The following is a 22,074-nucleotide window of genomic DNA, read 5'->3' as shown; positions in this document are numbered from 1 at the left end:
GTGGAGACTTACAACCCTGGGAACAGGGGAGGAGGACTGGGGACCACAGCCCTGAGTGGGCTCTTTAAAAATGTTTGACATTTGGAGCTATGATCACGTTTTGTCCGATCAAAATAGATTTTAAAAGTCTTTAAAGGACAGAGGAAAAGACACCTCGAATGACACAAACAGAAACCAATGGACCTCCTATTCTAAATGAGAGTTATAATCAGACTCAAAGCAAGTGAGGCCAGAATAGACCCGGTACCTTTTGAATATAGTATTCATCCAGGCTAAAGACGGAAGGAACTATAAAATACCTAAAACTTTTTGATTTGACTTACTTTTCACAATGCTATTCTAGGACCAGGGGATTCAATACAGTGGATCAGAAAAGCTAAATCTGTCTCTCTCAGAAAGGGAAACTACAAGCACAGACAGAGGAAGAGAAGGGCCAAAATGCCTTAAAGTAACTGAATGGATTTGTGCTTGTTAATAATAGATACACTAAAAAAAAAAAAAAAAAGGCCGGGCGGTGGTGGCGCACACCTTTAATCCCAGCGCTTGGGAAGCAGAGGCAGGCGGATCTCTGAGTGTGAGGCCAGCCTGGTCTACAGATGTGAGTTCTGAGGCAGCCAAGATGTATGTGTGTATATGCTGGGGAGTGAGGAGAGAGGGGGAGCTACACAGAGAAACCCTGTCTTGAGAGGGTGGAGAAGGTGTGTGCAGCTGCGTGTCTGCACACACACAGTCATGCATTCCCTAGCCCCTGCCTGAAGAGCAGCATGACCACCTCAGGAGCAGTCAGGAGCCGACACTGACGTCCTGGTTGCTCTTTCCCTTGGGTTAAACTCAGGATCTCACAAGTGCCAGGTAAGCATTTATTCTACCACTGAGCTACAGCCCCAGCCAAGAGCTTGGTTTCTAAGTAACACTTACCACTCATTGAAACCAGGGCTGCCTAGACAAATGGCTAATTCCAGAATTCAGCTGGAAAAAGAACGAAATGGGTCTACTATACCTTAATGTGCCAGAAATCAAAGAAGCTTCTCGGGTCAGAGGGAGGAAAAACCCGGCATGACTCCACATGCCTGTGCTCCCAGCCCTTGGGAAACTAGAAATTCAAGGACAGCCTGGGCTACCCAGAGGGACTTTGACTCAAAACATCAACACTCATAATGTATACAAAGCCAATGACTCCAATTACTTCAGACTCACCCACTGTTTAGCATTCTATATGTTTCAGATTACCATAGTGTATCCTATAAGCATGTATGGTCCAGAGAAACACTAACCAAGGCTGGAAAGATGACTCACTTGCCTTTGCAGAGGACCCATGTTGAGTTCTCAGCACCCACAGGGTAGCTGACTCACAACCATCTATAACCCCAATTCCAGGGGACCAGATGCCCTCTTCTGATCTCTAGGGATACCTGGTATATATGGGGTACAGATACATACACTCAGGCAAAACGTTCAGATGCATAAAATGAAATCAAGTAAGTCTAAAGAATTTTTTTTAAAAAAGAAGTAGCAACTGAGCAGAAGGGGGCAAACAAGCAAAACACTAAATCTACTGCCTCTTCATAGATGGATTCTTTGGATTCTTCTGGGTTTGGTTGTGTGTGTGTGTGTGTGTGTGTGTGATGTTATGGCTCTTGTCTCAGATAATATGGTAGGCAAGTTCTCTACCACTCTACTACCTTAGTCCCTTCAGCTGGATCTTGTTTCAGAAAAATATGAAAATTATTTTTAATTACTAAGATATTAGTAAATAAGTGGTCATTTTTTGGTAAGGGTTACAGATGGAAAAACAGTAAAAATCAGAAAGTTAATACCAGTAAGAGTACTGAGAGTGCTATGCTTGCAAGTGTGTGTGTGTGTGTGTGTGTGTGTGTGTGTGTGCTTCTGTGTATATGTATGGTATGGTGTGGTAATTCTATATAAAAGATTGTGCTTTTCTGGCTACACTGAAGCATTTCAGTTACAGATCTTGTGCCTACCAATACTATAAACACTACAAGAGAACTTAGTGCTTACACATTATGTGTGTAAGCAGGTCGAGAGAAGGGTAAACAGGGTAGCTTTTGCAGTGGTTCTCAACCTGTGGGTCGCGACCCCTTTGGCAAAGCTCTCTCTCTCAAAAACTGTTCACATTACGATTCATAACAGCAGCAAAATTGCAGTTATGAGGTAGCAACAGAAATAACTTTATGGTTGCGGGTCACCACCACATGAGGCACCGTGTTAAAGGGTCGCAGCGTTAGGAAGGTTGAGAACGAATGGATTACAGTGATCTAGTTCAAGGATCCACAGGAAGCTTTGTACTATTCGCTCAACTATCCTACAAGTCTCAAAGTGTGTCCAGAATGCCGCGTGTGCTGCTGGTTGGAGAGGAGGGGAGCTTCCTCCCCGCCACGTCATCGTCGGGGAAGAGTGCATACCTGTCCTTGTGTAAGGAAATTGGCCATCAGGGCCCCCTTCACAGCATTCTCCATATTACAGTCTGAGAAGATGATGAGAGGAGATTTGCCCCCAAGTTCCAAAGTGATGGGTTTGACTCCTTTAGCGGACATCTCCATGATCTACAGAACAAAGCAAGGCATGCAGAATTGGGAAGTTTAGCGAACCTTAGCCTGCAGCGAGGTCAACTCAACCTGACCCCACCAGGCCATCTTGATCTGACAGAGCCCTTCATCCACTTAAAATATTCTTTGGCAAACGCTTATGAGAATTTACAGAACTTCACTTCAAACCCTGAAATGGGAGCTCATTTAAAACATACTGGCGATTCACAGGACTCTCACCGCCAGGAATTCTTTTTTGAATTTTTGTGTTTAAGGCTGTTTAGAACTTGGAACATAAATTCTGGTCAAAGTAATGAATCTGAAGCAACGTGAGAAAATATTCTGTCTTCTATATGATTTAGCTAACTCATCAAACAAGAGAAGTGCCAGCCCAGCCTAGGCCGCAATCTTTCAAACACATCATCTCCCTAGGCAGGAAGGAGAATTTCTACCCCATTTGGCCCACCGTAGACCACCCAACACGTGTTCTCCTTCTCCCTCACACTTGCACAGGAAACTTTAGACCAGCGAATTTCCTGGCCCATTCCCAATATAAACTAGGAAACCCAAAATATGCAAACTGCAGTGGGCGGGATCAGCTCTGCAAGAGCTAGCCATGTGTTAAATAAAAGTGGTTTCATCTGTACCTTCATGCCAGTGGGCACACTTCCAGTGAAGGAGATTTTGGCCACATCACGATGCTGACACAGAAACTGGCCTGTGGCAGCCCCACCTTGCACCACGTTGAAGAGCCCGGGAGGTACACCAGCTTTGGTGTAGATCTCAGCCAGAAGCAGAGCAGACACGGGTGTGAAGGGAGAAGGCTTGAAGATCATGGCATTACCTGTAGAAAACCAAATGCTCCTCTTAGACAAGAACAGACTATCCCAGCTAGTTCCTCTTCTTCCAAATTCACCAAGGATATTATTAATACTAGAAACGTCTAGAATCAGAGTGACAGCTCATCAGTTAAGAACACCTGCTGCTCTGGTGGGTCATCTGGGATCAGTTTCTAGCACAGGAAGGATGGTTTATAACTAGCTATAACTCTAGACCCAGAGAATCTAGCACTCTCTTCTGGCCTCTACAGGTACCAGTAGTGTGTATTGTATACATATATACACGCAGGCAAAATACTCATATACATACACACACAAAAGACACTAAGAAATCTGAAATTAATTAGCTTTTTTTGAAGGACATATCTTGTTTTCCTATCTTGGGTTCTCACGTATCAAGGACTCAGCACATGTATTATCCCATTTAAAGCTTGCAACTTCAGTGTAGAGAAGTACTAACCAGTCTCATTTTATAAAAGCTAAAGACCAGAAACTTTCATTTCCTTTAATTCCAACACTAGAGAGGCTGACTCAGGACAGCCTAGACCACACTGCAGATCTTAGTCAGAGACAAACTAGACAGATGCAAAACAGAGACACTTAAGACAGGACCGGCGACCTCAACCTTAAATTCCTTCAAGGGCGAGGCAGAGCAGGGACAGGCCCACAGCCTCTGAGATCTGACCGCCTCAGAGCACATCAGAAAGAAATGCAGGTCTGCTGGGGCGAGCCGGGAAGGAGGGCTCTCTGTGCAGAAGGCACTCGTTCTTACCACATGCCAAAGCCGGAGCAGACTTCCAACAGGCGATCTGGAAGGGGTAGTTCCACGCTCCTATTCCCACGCACACCCCGAGTGGTTCTCTTCGGGTGTAGCCGAAGGACCCTCCTGGGAGCTGGATGTGCTCTCCTAGAGGTAAAGCAGAATAAGCAATGATGCATGCCTATGCTCCCCACAATTTCACTAGCACAAGTTCATTCTCGTTCATTTAATTCTGTGAGAATCTCCATCAGGGGCTGAAGAAAGGCTCAGCAGCTAAGAGGACCCAGGTTCAGTTCCCAGCACCAAGCACATAGTGACTTGAAAGCATCTGTAATTCCAGGGGATCCTACACCCTTATTTGGCCCCCACAGATACCAGGCATGCAAGTGGTACACAACACACATGCAAGCAAAATAGCCATACACATATAATTTTAAAAATTAAAGTAAGCCAGCCATCGTGGTGCATGCCTTTATTCCCATCAAGGAAAAGCAGAGTCAGGTGGGTTTCTGTGAGTTCAAGGCCAGCCTGGTCTATATAGCAAGGCCCAGGCAAGCAAAGGCTACATAGCAAGACCTTGTTTCAAAAATAAATAAAAACACTGAAGAACAAATAAAACTATCCCCTGAGCTCTAGTGCCTAACTCAGGGAAAATAATATGGAAGCGAGGGGACAACTCGGCAGCAGAGGAAGTCTAAGGGCCCTAAAACCCTGGACTGTTTACCTACCACATATGGCTCTGGTGGGCCCTACCAACCATTCAATATGAACCGCTGTAAACATCTGTTTTTTAAGATATGTTTCATTTAGCTCAGGTTAGCCTCAAACTCACTATGTAGTTGAGGCTGCCCTTAACCTTCTGATCCTCCTGCCTCTACCTCCTAGGTACTAGGCTTACAGGTAGGCATCACCACTCTAAAGAATATGCAATATTTGGAACTTGACCCAGGGGTCCATGCACATCAGGCAAACAGTCAATCAATTAAGCTACATTCCTGGCCCAGCTGTGAACTTGATGACAATGATACGCACAGCATAGACTCTTACAAACTAGTGTCTCGGTTTGGTCTCAGGTTCAATGCTGGGTGCTTTTCACATACTATCTCACTGAATCCTTAAAACCCAAGAAATAAGGTGTTATCACCTCTATCTTATCTAAGACCCATAAAGTAACTTTTATGACACCCAAAAGGTGACAATGAACCTGAGACTTTGCCCTTCCCCACTAGGCCCTGCTCTTCAGCCCTCTTGTCACCTGAGGCTAGGCCAGGGCATACCTGCCATGGATGCAGCCAGTCCTGCATAGTATTCCAGACACTGCCAGCAAGTGTCAACATCCAGGCGGGCCTCAAATACAGACTTCCCATTGTTGATGGTCTCTACAGTGGCAATTTCATCCTTCCGTTCCTTTGGGTAGAACAGAGAAGACTGAATACACAGTATGATGTCTCAACACAGCCAGTGTTTAAACAGAACATGTCACTCAAGTTCTAAGCCTGGAAAGGTTGGGCGTTTGCAATGAGACTCTTCAGAGGAATAGTGGTGCACCAGGAGACAAAAACCTGCTGTCACAGAGAAGTCTCCGCCTCCTCACCAGGTGACAAAGGTTCGGACCACAACCACATCTCAGTATCAGTTAGAAAAGGAAAGTTTTAAGAACTACTATGTGCATGTGTATAAATAAGAACATGTATTTGAGCATATTCTCAGACATGTCTGCACAGCCCAGGCTATCTGAACAAATACACCAGGCAGGCTAACTGAAGAGCAAAGGCCGGCCATGGAGAACAGAGATTATATTACCCTAGAAAAGGACCTTTGGAGCTGTGATTTCCTGTTCCTGAAGCCACCAGGGTAATAACTGTAGCGATCCTTTCCTCTTGGGCCAGAGATTTGATTGATAACCAATTAATCTCAGTAACCACACCCTTTCCTCCAGGAGGATAGGAAGGCCTTCAGATACACTAACTCCCTGAGGTGCAATCCACTACATGTACAGGCTGCAATAAACCTCTTTTTTCTCTAATCTCCAAAGCCTCCTGTGTTCTATCTGAATACATGTGTGCACTGATATGTGTGTATACAGATATTTGGCTATACATACATATACACACTCTTGCAAGCAGGTTAATCCTCAGACCCTTCAAGGTTTCTGACATCATAGCTAACAATCACACAAACACACACAAACCCACCTACATTCCCATCAAAGATGCAATTCATGTTTTGACGTATATTACTCTGAATTTTTCTAGAAGTATACCTAGTAGAAAACATACCTGAAAAGGATAGGCTTAAATATTATCAGAAGGAGAAAAAAAAAACAAAAACAAAAAATAAAAAAATGAAAAACAAGCACACATTAAAAGCAAGCATCCAGGTCTAAGAAGATGGCTAAATCTGTGAGGTGCTTGGTGTGTGAACACAAGGACCTAAGTTCCAATCTCCAGCTTCCAAAAAAGGTCGACATGCCAGCACCAGAGCCATAGCCCCAACACTAGGGAGGCAGAGCAGGCAAATCTCTGGAGCTCACTGGCAAGCCTATAGTCAAACTGATGAACCCTAGGTTCACTGACAGAAACCATCTCAAAAAGTACAGTGGACAGAGCTCAAGATACACTGACCTCAACCTCTTCAGACATTTATACATACATACGTGTATATGTGTGTATGTGTGTGTGTATACAATCATATACACATAGCATAAAGATAAATAAATAAATACACGTTTAGATAAAAATAATTTAAGTTAGCAAGCAAGTAAGCCATAAAGATCATGCTATAATTCAAAACAAATTCAGGAAAGAAAGCATGCCCAGGGAGCTGTCAATGGGGCACACCGTGAAAGCTTATTTCACGTACCCAGGTGGGCACATGGGAACCTTTCTCCATTGCACAGAAATGCCGAAACCTAAAGCTGCATCCAAGTCTACCTGCAACTCCACTCAGAGCACCGTGAGCCATGCTTCCTCGAAAGGAACACAGTGATACACACCCTGATGATCCGGGCAGCCTCTAAGAGGACTTGACAGCGCTCCAAGCCACTTTTCTTTCTCCAGATCTTAAAGGCAGCCTTTGCATTTTCAACAGCCAAATTTACTTCCTTCTCTCCTGAACATGTGAAAGTAGCTATCACTCGGCCTGTAAAGAAGCAGAAAGCCAGTTTCATCTCAAGCAGCTGCAATGCATCTGAACTGTTTCTATCAACACTCTCTGGGGGATGGATCCCTTCCACGGTCTCATTTAGTTCTTCACTTTTTTTCTATTTATTTATTTATTTATTTATTTATTTATTTATTGGTATCAGGAATCCCTTTAAAGTCCAAGAGGGTTGCAGATCTAGCTCCCTAAAACCAAGAATTTAACCACATTACAAAACTGATGAGACTCTCTGGTGTCTAAAACTCACCGCGGCCTGACTCAGAGGCCCCGCCCTCCTCTTGTTTGATGGCTAAACTTACTGACATTAACCTTCTAAAAGTCATTTTATGATGCTCCTCGCTACTGTCTCAAGAATCTTGACAGTCTTGCAAAATCCAGGTTGAAAGTCTAAAGCTGTAAGCTCTCCCTTCCCTGTGTTGTATTCAGGGAATTCCTATCAGACTACTACTTGATGAATTAGCAGTTTTAAAAGCTAAAGGTCAGTCTTGTCTTAAAGTCTCATCTTCCATCCCCATCTTGGAGCATAACAGAAAGATCAGGGCTTTAGTTGTTTTGTTTTGTTTTTGTTTTTTTGTTGTTGTTTTTTTAAGGCCCATATCTCAAGGATCATAACCCAAACTAACTCCACCAACAGAAATTCTTCAGCAGTTTCTCTTCACAAGGAATTCCTGAGATTTCATACGTACTTCTTTGACAAACCGGAGGGGTCAGCTAGGAAAGGCAATGGCTAGAGCTCACCTACAGGCAAGTCTGCTTTTGTGTCAGTAAGGGGAGGAGGCAGAGAAGCTGTTCCCAGCTAGCATGGCCTCTCTGGTCACATCAGGTTCTGGCAAATCACTGCAACGTGGCTTAGTATGAGAAGTCAATCTACTTTCATTGCTCTCACTAAACAAGCCTTCTGGTTTGCAGAATGCATTTTTTTTCTCTGCCCAGAATATTCAATAAGAGTAACCAAAACAAACACAAAAGTCAACCCAAAGTCCAAGAAACAAAGAACTCTCTTCCTCCTTAGCTTGTGCTAAGTGTTTGCTCCAAGAATTGTGGAAATCTAATGAACGGCATGATTACAGTTAATTATACCATAAAATACATATTCACTTAAAATCTGCCATGTGACCAGGGCATGAACGTTCTCACTACTCAAAAGTGGAAATAACGCGGAGGTAACGGATAAGTCCATTACTTTGACAGTGGTTAAGCATTATACAAGGTTACGCATGTTCAATGTTTTTTTTTTCCTTGTTAACCTTCTGAAGAACTAGCAGACACTAAAGCTAAACGGATGTTGTTGGCTGCTGGTTTTTCTTTCCTTTCCCAACTCTTATCGATGTTCAGAAATATCCCAGCACTAGAAAGGCGGAAGGCCATGTGGGACGTCATGCATAACAGAAATCACCTGTGAGTCAACAACACAGCAGACGCTCCTGCAGGCCCGGCTCTCAAAACTCAAGAGACCCACAGCTCCTACGCCAGGCTCCTCTGCTCCAGCCATGTAGTTACTCCCCGGCCGCAGCGCACCCCACCGCACCCCAAGCGCTCCCTCTTTTCCAGGAAACTCCCCAGCACTCTGTGCTCCGTGCTGTGACCACGCAAGTTCAGCAACCCTTTACGGAGAGCTCAGAAGGATTCGGGGCAGCAGACTCAGTGCACAGGGCCGGGGAGGGCCCACCCTCCACCCCACCCTCCACCCCACCCGCGTGCCGTCCCGCGCCCGGTTACCGGTGGCTGGCTCGAACGCTTTCTCCGTGCCAGAGGCATCCACCGGCTCCACACGGGCCCCGCCGCGGTAGTTGAGCGGCTGCGACACGACAAAGGTGCCAGTGCTCATGGCGACGACCGCTGCAGGCCGGGGACTACGGAGAAGCGAGGTCAGCACAGACCCGACTGCACTGAGAAACATCTGTTGAGCGCGCAGCGCGTCCGGAAGCCCCGGCAGATCACGCGCGGAGGATGGCTGGGGTGAAGGGGCGGGAGCGGAGAGGGGCGGAGTCTCGGGGGCGTGTCCCGGGGAAGGAGGCGGGGCTGGCTGGGCAAGTGTGGATGGCGAAGGGGCGTAGCCTCGGGGAGGTGTGGCCCGTGAGTGGGAGGGCGTGGGGACCGCAGGGAAAGCCCAGCAGAGGCCACTGGGAGGCCCAGTGAGAGGGGTGGGGCCGCGTGCCACGAGGAGTGTGGCGTGAGGGGGCGACCGGTGAGCCTAGAGTGAGTAGCTTGAGCCCAGCCACCATAGTTAAGGGAAGTTGAGGCCGGGTGAGAGCTTCTTGGGTTGAGAGCTAAAAGACCTCTGGCCTAGTGGAGAGCATGGAGCATCGCACCACCCAAGCCCTCCAGTCCAGATCCCCAAGGAGCTATGGGAAGGGGCCTGAGACTTTCCTCCTATTGGGCCTGCAGGCTTTTTGCAATTCTCCTTACTGTATTTCTTTGACCTACAAAGCACAGTGTTACGGAATGTGTTCTTCTAATTTAGTAAAAATTTTGGGTCAATTTTCCCAGCGCTCTTATAGGAACTAACCTTTTCAGTGCCTCTGTGATGTGTAGGTTTGGGTCCTCAAATGGAAACAGCAGTGCCCAACTAAGAACACCTAGGCCCAAATTCAAAGGACTGCTTTTGTTGTTGTTGGTCAGAAACATCTGGAAACATCTGGCCTTGGTGGTTAACAATAACTGGAGATCTCACATGACTGGAACAAGAAAGGTACAGAGACACCCATTGGCTGGTCGTTTTATGGCCAGTTGTGTTTAAAGTATTCTGCCCAACAATCTCATGTTTGCTACATTTAGATCGTATGATTTGTGTTTCAGAAAAGTGACTGTGGCATCTGTTGATCTAATCGTGACAATAAAAGTAGGGTGTGACCCAACCCTATGAAAGTCAACAGCAAAATCTGCTCTTACTCTATCAAGTCAGAATGTTGGTATGAAAATTCATTCTTATTTTGTCACCTGCTTTTTTTAAGTCAAGAAAAGGAGAGAGTTTTGAAACTCCCTACGTGTGTGGGAGATGGGGCGGGGTGGGGGGGATGCTGCTGACGGAAAGTTTAAAGGATTTGTAAACTTCCTAGGACGAATGGTTAGTATTGTCTGTCAGCTTGATGATTTCTAGAATCATCTAAGGGCTAAACTACCGGGCATTTCTGTGGGAGGATTTCTAGGTTAGGTTAAACGAGATATGAAGACTCACCTTAAATGTCGGCAGCACTGTTCCGTGGGCTGGGTCCCAGGCTGAGTAAAAAGGAGACAGGAAGCTGAGTGTCAGCATTGATCTCTCTGTGTTCAGTGTGACCAGCTACCTCACTGTCCTGCCAGGCTTTCCTCTCCATGAGGGACTGTTTCCCAAAACTGCAAACCCATATAAATCCTACCTTAAGTTGCAAAGTAACACTACTCCATAGACAGCCTCCTGAGCAATACCCAAGGAAGCATCCAGAAAGGCAGAGGGCCATCGGGTCATTGGGTCATCATAAGAATTCAGAAGGAAGACCACAGGAGCTCAGAGAGTGGCAAAGGAGATGCATCCTCAGGTGGGTGAATGCTGCTGGCAGGCAGACATTCTTATAGAAAGATTTGATGGGGAAGGGGAAAGAGGACAGCCCTCGATAAAAACATGCCTAGAAGTTTCCTTAAGCTCTTTCTAAGCCGGCACTCTGTAAGGATGAAGCCATGTTCACCTCGAGCACCAAAATTGTGAAGCACAATGGCGAGAAGCCGGACGAGTTCGAGTCTGGCATCTCTCAGGCGCTGCTTGAGCTGGAGATGAACTCCGATCTCAAGGCACAACTGCAGGAACTCAACATCACCACAGCGAAGGAAATCGAAGTTGGTGGTGGTTGGAAAGCTATCATAATTTGTGTACCAGTTCCTCAGCTTAAATCTTTCCAGAAAATCCAAGTCCGGCTAGTTTGTGAATTGGAGAAGAAGTTCAGTGGAAAGCATATAGTCTTCATTGCTCAGAGAATTCTGCCCAAGGCAACCCAGAAAAGCCACACGAAAAATAAGCAAAAGTGCCCCAGAAGCTGCACCCTGACAGCGGTGCATGATGCCATCCTTGAGGACTTGGTCTTCCCAAGTGAAACTGTGGGTAAGAGGATCCGTGTGAAACTGGATGGCAGCCAGCTCATAAAAGTTCATTTAGACAAAGCACAGCAGAACAACGTGGAACACAAGGTCGAAAATTTTGAATTCCCAGAGTTTCAGTTGTAAAGAAAATGACTGAATAAAGTGTCATTCATAGTAAAAAAAAAAAAAAAAAAAAAAAATTTCCTTAAAGCCAAGCTGGGAAGACTCTAAAGTCCCCTCAGTTCTGTGTTTTCTCCCTAGATAACTGGAAGTACAGAAGAACTATAACTTGATGACCTCCCTTCCCATCTCCTCCATGGGAGGAGAAAGTCCTTGAATTTCTGGAGTTCAGTTTTACATTAGTTACACTCTTACATGCACACATACACACACTTTTATTCCCTGAACATTAATGACTACAACTCTTGTTATTTCTTCATTAAGCCAGAAAACTATTCACAAAGAAATACAGAAAGAAAAGAATAATTCAAAAATCTAATCTGCTTCCTGAACAGTTTCCTAGGCCTAAAATTCTTAAAGCAGGTTACATACTGAATTCCATGTAAAGCGTGAATGCCCTCATATTCTTCATATAGAGAGTAAAACTTTATTTTTTTGTCGTTTTGGTTTTTTTGGGTTTTTTTTTTTTTTTTCGAGACAGGGTTTCTCTGTGTAGCCCTGGCTGTCCTGGAACTCACTCTGTAGACCAGGCTGGCCTTGAACTCAGAAATCCGCCTGCCTCTGCCTCCCAAGTGCTGGGATTAAAGGCGTGCGCCACCACCACCCAGCCGAGAGTAAAACTTTCTAACTCGGGGCCCAGTAGGTTTCTACACAGCCTATTGCTAGGATTGGTTCGTTCGTGAATATCTGTCGAAAGGCTGATGGGCAGTAATTGAAACCAGAGTTATAGCAACCACCGCTCGAGTGAGAGAGGATGTGCCCTGACTTTGGAGCAGCTTTTCTAACTTGAGTAGATGGTCTTTTTTTTTTTCAGTAGTTTTGAAGGATAGGTTTCATATTGACTAACACGATATTAAGCAGGATATATGCGAGTGATCCAAAAGTTGAAAGCACTGTACAAGTGTTATTTACAAGAGCAACATGCACACTTAAGAGGCAGAGACAGAGGGATCTCTGTGAGTTGGAGGTCTACAGGCTGGGCTTCAAGACAGCCAGGGCTACACAGTGAGACCTTGTCTCAAAAATACATAAATAAGCAAAGCAACTTAAGCAAGAACAATTTCTGTGGTTCACCAGGCTGTCCTGGTCCCAAACAAAGTTCAGAGTCATGTGCTTTGGAATTCGATCTTAGGGCTGATAATGACCTGGAAACTGCAGGCAGCTTCCAGAAGCATTTGGATTGCCTGTGTGAGCTGACAGAGCAAGGTTGTGAGGGAATCATTTCAACCCCTTTATCTGTGTAAGATATCGCCATAATTGGTCATCTCTGTGTTTATTCTAGAACCGGGGAGAACTTTAATTATCTAAATATGTGTGGTGTGTGTGTGTGTGTTTGTATATAGTCAGTTAAAAAACAAAATGTCAAAAGTTAAGCAAATACTTAGTATAATTCTCTATGTCTATAGTATTTCAAAGTAAGTAGCTTAACAAATAAACTTCATGGTCACTGTAGTAAAAAAAAAAAAAAATTAAAGTATGACTTTTTTTGATGTTGCTGATTCAACCAACATATTCAACAACCCATATGGCCTCCTCCATGTTAGGCCACAGCTCGGCCACAGGTAGATTCTCGGCCTTAAACATTATGTGTGGAGTTTTGTTTATTTGCTTTTTGTTTTGTTGTAGTAAATTCAAATGTTTTTGTTTTTTGAAACAGGATCTCACTACGCAGGTTCTGTGCTCACTCTATATAGCTCAACTGGACCCTCCGATATGTGATTTTCCTGCTTCAACCTCCCAAATGATGTGTATACATCGTACAATGTGACAGGTTTCGTTATGGCATGGCTATTGATGTGTAGAGCATCTACTTTGCTCAAATTCTCCCTTATTATTAACACCCCCGTCCCTGGCTCCCTGCTTCCGCCTTAAGAGCACCACTTGTGGTTTCATGATTTTTATGTGTGTTATGTATTTTTACTATGTATTAATACAGTGTACATATATGTACACATATATAATTTATAATTTTTAAAATCTAGATTTGACATATAAGCAGAAACATGTGGGACTTGTCTCTCTCAGTCTGGCTTATTTTGCTTAACATGATGACCTCTAGGTTCATTCACTTGTCTTTGCAAATGACAGTAATTTTGTCCTTTATTCTCTGTTTCGTGCATCCATCCCGTGTGTGTGTGTGTGTGTGTGTGTGTGTGTGTGTGTGTACGTGCTTGTGTGTGTTTGTTTGTTTTTGTCTGTCCTTCTGTTCATGGGCCTCTAACCTGGCCATCATGAATAGTGCCACACACACCTTCTTTTCTCTCTTATGAAGTCACAAGCTGCAGCCATGAGTTAGCCACACTCATGACAAGGCCACCTCCTAATGGCCCCGCCTTTTACTACTAGCATACATTGCATTAACTGTATTATGTTTTACAATTACTATCTCTTCCCTTGAAATTATACCAAGACTGCTTTGTCTTTAATACGCCCTTTCCAAAAGTCATGTGTTAGAAACTGAGTTCTAAATGTGCTGGGAGGTGAGGCCTTTGGGGAGTAATTTATGTTGGGAGGCCTCCATCATTGTGTGTTGGTAAATACCTTTCTAAAAGAGCAAGGAGCTAGGACTCATTAGTTTCTTTCTGATCTCTAGTGGTAGAATGCAGTAGGAAGACCCTCACCAGAGCTTCCGGAAAGGTGAGAAAGTGCATTTCTGGGGTTTGGACTTTGGTTTTGTTTTTGAGACCTGGTCTTGCCCAGGCTGGCCTCACATTCAAGGTGATGCTGCCTCTGCTTCCTTTGCTGGGTAGGTGTACACACATAGCTGATTCATGTTCTTTATAAATCACCCAGTCTTAGAGAAATTTGTCAAAGCTGTATAAAACTAAGAAATGGATGTAGGAAGTGCTGTCGTCATTTTACAGATGAGGATAGTGAGATTTTGCAGGGTCGAGTAGTTCTCCACAGGCTAGACACTAAGAGACTGAGCTAAGAGATGGAACTGTCCCCCGGGGCACGTTGACTGAGAACAGCAGCTGAAAGCAGCCAGTGTGAAAAGATCACTCTGACCTTTGTGCTGTTTTGTAAAAGCAGGAGGAGCACAGTCTGTGTGGCACAGGTGACATATGTATCCTTACGAAGGAGTCCAAGCGAAGCCTGGACAGACCTGGACAGACCTTATTAGAATAGCTCTGACCTCTTAACCTTCATCCATTCCATAATTTAGCTGGTTCTTCATAACATACTATCCCTCACGCAATCTAGCCACCATCTGTAACTGTTTCTCCACACTCATTTCCTTGTCAGGGCTCCCGTGACTTAAAGTCTCCAGTTAAATGAGCCTGAACCCTTTCTCCTTCAGTATGCTTTCCTGGAAGTTTGACATATGTATCCTTCAGTGTGGACAGTAATCAGCAGTGAGCCAACCAGTCTATTGTAACTACCTTCCCTTGTCTTGTACACATTTTGTTTTTCCTAGAGTTCATAATTGGTTGGTTGTTTGGTTTTGTTGTTGTTGTTTTTGTTTTTAAAGAAATTCAATATATGTATATAAGTATTTATTTATTTATTTATTATTTATTTATTTATTCGAGACAGGGTTTCTCTGTGTAGCCCAGGCTGTCCTGGAACTCACTCTGTAGACCAGGCTGGCCTCGAACTCAGAAATCCGCCTGCCTCTGCCTCCCAAGTGCTGGGATTAAAGGCGTGCACCACCACTGCCCGGCGTTGTTTTTGTTTTTTTTTGAGATAGGATTTCTCTATGAAACTCTGGTTTTCCTGGAACTCTTCTCTGTAGACCAGGCTACTCTGAAACTCAGAGATCCTGCTTCTGCCTCTGGAGTGCTGGGATTAAAAGCATATGCCACTACAGCCAGCTCATAATTGCTTTTAACCATAACTGTGACTGTTATAGTAAGTCTTTTCACACTATCAAGCAGTATGGCTGGAGGACAGAGATAGAGAAAGTGACATCAGATTAGCATACGGGGGATGGAGGGTTCTGCTCTGCCCTCATGAAGACGGGTGTTCAGGACTCAGATCCCAAGTAACAAGCAAGGAACACCTGTAAACACCTTTAACCCCAGCTCTGAGGTGAGTTTTCAGGCTGCCAGCCTAGCCAAGATGGAAGCCTTAGGTTCAAGGAGAGACACTGCCTTGAAGGAATAGACAGAAAGTGATAGAGGAGGACACCAGCGCCCTCTTCTGGCCTCAGTGTACATCTGCACACAAACATGCACATACACACATAAATAAGCTTTAGAAAGAGATTAATGTTTAATAGAAGACAGATAATGGGAAAACTGGAAATCTGCTCCTACCAAGGCTACATATAAGAAAACAAGAAGAACCTCAGAGATCTGGAAAATACAGATGCCTGTGTAGATGACTTATAAAAAGATCAGACATTCTCTTGAGTATCTGTCTTTTCCCAGCATACTAGGCCACTCCTACTGTTGAGAATACCTTTAATTTTTTTTTATTAAATTTGTGTGTGGCGTTTGAATAAGGGATACGCCCTTGTGAGTGTGCCACATTTCACGTGTGGAGATCAGAGGGCATCTTTTGGACTTCAGGTCTCCCTTCCATCAGGTAGGTCCCAGGGATAGATTCCAAGTCCCCAGACCTAGCAGCCTTTAGCCCACTGAGCTGCTGTGTTGGACTCCTTTTTATTTCTCAATAAATTGCCTCTATTTCTATCAGTATCCATGTGTCCCTGGTCCAATTATTGTTCTGGGACACAAGACCCTGGGAACCTCCAGCTCTCATCCACTCCTCCTGTAAGTGTATCTTTGTAAAGAAACATAATTTCAATGTGCTCAGACCCGCTAGATAATTGATGTGCTGGTTTTCATTTGGAGTCTTTGAACCTCCTTGTCTACTGGACTCTCTCAAGCTGCTTTTGAGCTTTACTTTAAGACTTTTTCCCCTTCCCTTCTCCTTCTTGCTCTAGCCCTGCTCGCTCTGGCCCAAGGTTTTTTATTTATTTTATTATATGTAAGTACACTGTAGCTGTCATCAGACACCCTGTAAGAGGGCATCAGATCTCGTTACAGATGGTTTGTGAGCCACCAAGTGGTTGCTGGGATTTGAACTCAGGACCTCTGGAAGAGCAGTCTTAACCACTGAGACATCTCACTAGCCCCCTACCCTAAAGCTTTCCTTCCTTTATTTCAGCCTCCTGTCTCAGTCTTTGAAAGTCTTCCTCTTTCTTAGATACATCCATATTTTAATAATAATATCATCTAGCAATTACTATTGCATGACAAACGTTTCCCAGGGGAGACACAACTATCCATTCACTCCATATAGGGAACCCACATTAGATCAAAGTACAGATATCACCAGAGTCCAACCTGGTGAACCAGTGAGTTTTATTGAGGATATAGGACACAAGCCAGAGTCATCAGAGAGGAGAAAGCCTCAATCGAGAAAAATGCCTCCATAAGATCAAGCTGTAGGTGAGCCTGTGGGGCGTTTTCTTGATTAGTGATTACTAGGGAGGGCTTAGCTCATTGTGGATGGTGCTACCTCTGGATTGGTGTTCCTGGATTCTATAAGAAATCCTGGCAGTCAGCCATGCCATGCCATGCCATGCCCCTACACACACACACACACACACACACACACACACACACACACACTGCTGGAGGACGATGTTGGTGTCTCGGGCACACGTTACCACCAATGGCCGTGCAGCAGTCTGTGGACTGTGCTGCAGCCTGAGGCCATGTTGATGTCTGTGGACCAGACTGCCACCATGGATCATATTGATGTGAGTGGCGTGTCCTGCCACTGAGCCCATGGTGACGTTCAGACCCAAACTGCTGCCAAGAGCCATGTCTGGGTCTGGAGTCTTTCTGCAGCTGGAGTCTGTGTTGATGTTCATAGCTCATGTTATCATTGAAGGCCATGTGGATGTCTATAGTCTGTGCCATGTTGGTGTCAGTGGGCCATACTGCCTCCAGTGACCTCCAGGGGTCACTCCACATCATATTGATGTGAGTGACCTGAGGTCATGTTGATGTCCGTGGTCCAGGCAGCCTCTGAGGGCCTTGTCTGAGTCCATGGTCCTACCGCAGCAGGGGGCTGTGTCTGTGGACTATGCTGGCTCCAGAAATCCTGTGAAGACCCATGACCCATGCTCCTGCTGGCTGCGAAGAGCAAGGAGGCTACTATTGCTGAGATATTATTGGCTGAAGATGCACAGTGGAGAGGAAAGGGCATGGAAGGCTTCTGTGACCCCCACTCCCACCCCACCCCCAAAAGTAACAGCCTAGATAGGAACCCACCAAAGAGAACTCTGATGGGGATGCAGAAGATGCCCTACACAACTGATGGCTTCTGGCAGAGGTGTGGGAGGTGACAGACTCAGTTCTATTTAAGGGGCAGGCCACTGACAGTTTGACCATGCTCCAGTGAGTGTATAGATAACACAAACATGACTTATTTTTTATTATTCTTGTTTCTATTTTTACTTTGGGGGGGGGTTGGAGCTCACAAGAGGGAACAGACATGGGAGGATTAGAAAGTGAATATCATGGGGTACTTTATGTCAAACTACCAGAGAATCAATAAAAATATTATGTTGAAAGAAAGAGGGGGCTGGAGAAATGGCTAAAGATTAAGAGCACTGACTGCTCTTCCAGAGGTCCTGAGTTCAATTCCCAGCAACCACATGGTGGCTCACAACCATCTGTAATGGGATCTGATGCCCTCTTCTGGTGTGTCTGAAGATAGCTACAGTGTAGTCATACAAATTAAATAAATCTTGAAAGAGAGGGGGGAGGGAGAAAGAAAGGAAGGAAGGGAGAAAGAAAGAAAGAAAGAAAGAAAGAAAGAAAGAAAGAAGTAAGTAAATTGGGGAGAAAAGCAAGGCCAGCCATGAAGAATAAGCCAGTAAGCATCAACCCTCCATGGCCTCTGCATCAGCTCCTTCCTCAGGTTCCTGCCTTGTTTGAGTTCCTATCCTGACGTTCTTTGATGATGAACAGTGATATGAAAATGTAAGCCAAATAAACCCTCTCCTCTCCAAGTGGCTTTGGTCATGGCATTTTATTTCAACAATAGTAGTCATCCTAACTAAGACAATAGCTGGGTCTTGAAAGTTTCATCTTTGTGGGATAACAAAAATGTATATTACTGGAAATCCTTCTGTCCCAGGGTATATGAATTTCTCTTACTCTTCTTGCCAGGAAACTTTTGCAAAGAACTAGGAATAAAGACAAGCAAATACAATAGAAAACGTTATACAATAAGGACTACCAAATTTAGCTGCAACATACATTTTTATTTTATGTGTGTGGTGGTTTGAATAAGAGTGACCCCTGTAGGCTCAGGGAGTGGCGTTCTATGAGAAGGGTTAGAAGGACTGGCCTTGTCAGATGAAGTGTGCCACTTTGAGGCTTTGAGGTTCAGTCTCTTCTCCCCTCTTCTCTTCTCTCCCTCCCTCTCCTTCACCCTCTCTCTTTTCCCTCTCCCCCCTCTCTTCTCTCTCTTCTCCCTCTTCCTCTCCCTCTCTTCTCTCTCTTTGCCCTCTCCTCTCCTATCCTTCTCCCCCTCTCTCCCCATCTCCCCTCTTCTTCCTCTCTCTCCCCATCTTCCCCCCCCCACCCCCCCCCCCCCCCCCACCCCCCCCCCCGCACCCTCCCTCCCTCCCCGCAGATCAGGATGTAGTTCTTAGCTACTTCTCCAGCCCCATACTCGTCTGCTGCTGTGCTCCATGCCAGGACTAAGCACCCAAGACTGTAAGCCAGCCCCCCAGCTAAACGCTTTCTTTTATAAGAGTTGCCTTGGTCATAGTGTCACTTCACAGCAATAGAACAGTGACTAAAACAATGTGTATTGGTGTCTTGCCAGCGTGTATGTCTGTGTACCACATTCATGCAGTGCCCATGGATGCCAGAAAAGAGAAGTGAATCCCTGAAACTGGTGTTGCAAACAGCTGTTCCTGGGAATTGAACCAAAGTCCTCTGAAAGTGCTCTTAACCGCTGAGCCATGTCTCCAACCCCTATATTCAAGCTATAATGATGTAATTGAGAAGTCTTTTTAAATCGGTATTTAAAGCAGACTCTTTCTTTTTTTCAGTACGGAGGATTCAATCCAGAGCCCTGTCAACGCTAGGCAAGTGCTCTACCATGAACACCCTTGGCAATGATCTTTTACACTAATACTAAGCATGCAAAGCAATTTTACACAGGCACACCCGAAGCACACTCACAACAGCTGAGGAGGCCCTTTTCAGCGTGTTACTCTATTGACTGTACTGTGGTTGGCAGAAAACAGAAAAAGGAAAGATGGGAATGGTTGAAGTTGTAGAGACTCCCAGCTAGTAGAAAAGCAGGTTTACAGGGCGCGGGAGCTGGTGTGCAGACTTCCGTATTCAACAATGCAGAGTCCTAGATAGTGATTAGGTTAGTTCCTGGGAAGGAACTGTTGGAGTGAATTGGAAGGGAACGTTGCTTCTATAAGGGCTACTTAGGTCAGTGGCTCTCAATCTGTGCATCTTGACCCCTTTGGGGTCACATATCAGATATCCTCCATATCAGATTCTTATGCTACATTTCATAACAGCATAATTAGTTATGAAGTAGCAGTGAAATAATTTTATGGTCGGAGGTTGCCACAGCCTGAGGAACTGTGTTAAAGGGACGCAGCGTTAGGAAGGCTGAGAACCGCTGTTGTTGATGACGAGATGTTAAAGTATTACATTGTGGCCTTGCTAAATGGCAGCTATTTATAATGGACTGACCAAGTAGCAGGTATTACAGGAACAAGAAATGGTGGCAGAATAAGAACAAGGCAAAAATACTCCACGTGATTAAGTCTTCAGTGCATCCAAGGGACTGACTGACTCATGGGTTGCTAGGGGCGTTGCTAGGAAAGATCCGAGAGAACTCAGGCAATATGAAGTTCCCGTCAGAGCCACTGGGTGGCGCTCTAGGATCCACTCCGCTCCATGTCCTGTGTCTCAGCAGTGGGAGACTTCATGTTCTAACTATTGGAGAAAGCTGGGGCCAATTTATCTTTCTGCTTTAAGGAACCATAAAAATTGGATAAAATACAAGAAAAAAAATGATCTGCAGATAACTCTACACAGGAAGGGAATAAAGTAAGCACTCCAGGTTCTCCTGAGAAAAAAAGAGCAGCAAAGGAAATAAATGCCAAGGAGACATAACTCGGAGGTCAGGAAGGAAACGGTGTGTAGACTTTGTGCATCAGTATCAGAAAAGAGGAAGCTTTATGCAGAGTGAGATTTAGAGACATGTAGAATTTCCCTTTTTATTCCTGTAGCTTCAAATTGATTTGGGGGCTGGAAAAATGGTCCGGCTGTTAAAAGCTCCAGGTTCAATTCCCAGGTCTTACATGGTGGTCCACAGCTGTCTGTAACTCCAGTTACAGGCGATCCAACAGCCTCTTCCTACCTCTGAGGGCAATACACACATGTATGCAGACATGCACACAGACAACACACTCATACACATACGATACATCCTTTTATTACATTGGTTTTATGTAAGTGTAGAGTAGGTTGCTCTGATACGTACAGGTAGGAAAAGGATCACCACAGCCAGGCTAATGACTAGCCATCACCTCTGATGTGTTTAAAAACATGAAACATCTCTTCTAGTAAACAGCCAAGGAGCAGTAAAGATTAAGCATCTTCTAGGAAAAAAATTTAACCTTTATAAAATCAAAGGTTTAGGAATACAGGTCAACAGCACAGCACCTGTCTAACATGTCCAAGAACCTGGGTTCGATCCCTAATAACACATGAACACATCCAGGTAAATCAGCAAGAACTTCTTTTTTTTTCCCCTGCCATCCTAGATCCTAGTCACTGGAGCAAAGATTGGTACCCTGATTATGTAACCACCTTTCTGGGAAGAAGGGACAATGTGGCTGATGGCCTTTTATTAATTACCCAGGCTTTGTTGCAATAAAATGCAAAAAAAAAAAAAAAACAGACAAAAGCAACTTAATGAAGTAGAGTTTGTTCTGTTAAGTGTTCAAGGGTGTAGTCTATTGTGACAGAGAAGTCACAGCAGCAGGAGCCTGAGTCCTTTGGTAGCAATGCCCTTGCATTCAGGAAGCTTAAATAAAGCTGGCCAAAACCCAGCTCTCTTGCCCCTTTTTATTCAGTTCCGCCAACAGAGTGAGTCTTCCCACCTCCTTGACTCTAACCTAGACAGTCCCAAACAGGCATGCGCAGAGGCTTGTCTCAAGCAGGGATGCGCAGAGGCGTGTCTCCTGCACGATTTTAGATCTAGTCAAGTTGACAAACGATAGAACCATCACAACCTCTCTAGGGTCCAATGAAGTAAGAGTAGTTAAGAGTCCTGTCAATGTTTGAATGTGGAATGTCCTCACAGGATCAAGTGTCAGTGATATGGCTGGCCATCTGACAGGCTTTTGGGCAGTGACTGGCACCTGTCAGCATCTCCTTCATTAATGGATTGAGTCCTTGAGAGATTCATAATACAATGGGATTATTGGGATGTGGAGAAAGCAGGAGGTGGAGTCACTGGGGTGTGTTCTAAGAGAGGTCTCATTCTTCTCTCTTCCTGCCACCATGATATGAATAGCTTTACTCTT

General features: G+C 44.8%; 1 protein-coding gene and 1 pseudogene across 1 annotated transcript in view; one reads left to right on the top strand and one right to left on the bottom strand.

Moving 5' to 3' along the window:
* Positions 1-9,432, bottom strand: part of Aldh9a1 (aldehyde dehydrogenase 9 family member A1) — a 22,995-nt gene extending 13,563 nt beyond the window's left edge. The window contains exons 1-6 of the mRNA XM_028758976.1: positions 9,027-9,432; positions 7,141-7,286; positions 5,423-5,552; positions 4,158-4,292; positions 3,194-3,390; positions 2,424-2,564 (exon numbers count right to left, since the gene is read on the bottom strand). Coding sequence (XP_028614809.1) covers positions 2,424-2,564; positions 3,194-3,390; positions 4,158-4,292; positions 5,423-5,552; positions 7,141-7,286; positions 9,027-9,207 — 930 coding nt within the window. The 5' untranslated portion in view covers positions 9,208-9,432. The remainder of the gene's footprint in view (positions 1-2,423; positions 2,565-3,193; positions 3,391-4,157; positions 4,293-5,422; positions 5,553-7,140; positions 7,287-9,026) is intronic.
* Positions 9,433-10,964: 1,532 nt separating this feature from the next.
* On the top strand, positions 10,965-11,504 carry LOC114614789 (annotated as a pseudogene).
* Positions 11,505-22,074: the final 10,570 nt, after the last annotated feature.

Source organism: Grammomys surdaster, unplaced genomic scaffold (genome assembly GCF_004785775.1).
Source record: "Grammomys surdaster isolate TR1022 unplaced genomic scaffold, NIH_TR_1.0 130, whole genome shotgun sequence".
NCBI classification, from domain to species: Eukaryota; Metazoa; Chordata; class Mammalia; order Rodentia; family Muridae; genus Grammomys; species Grammomys surdaster.
This window is presented reverse-complemented; position numbering and strand designations above follow the sequence as displayed.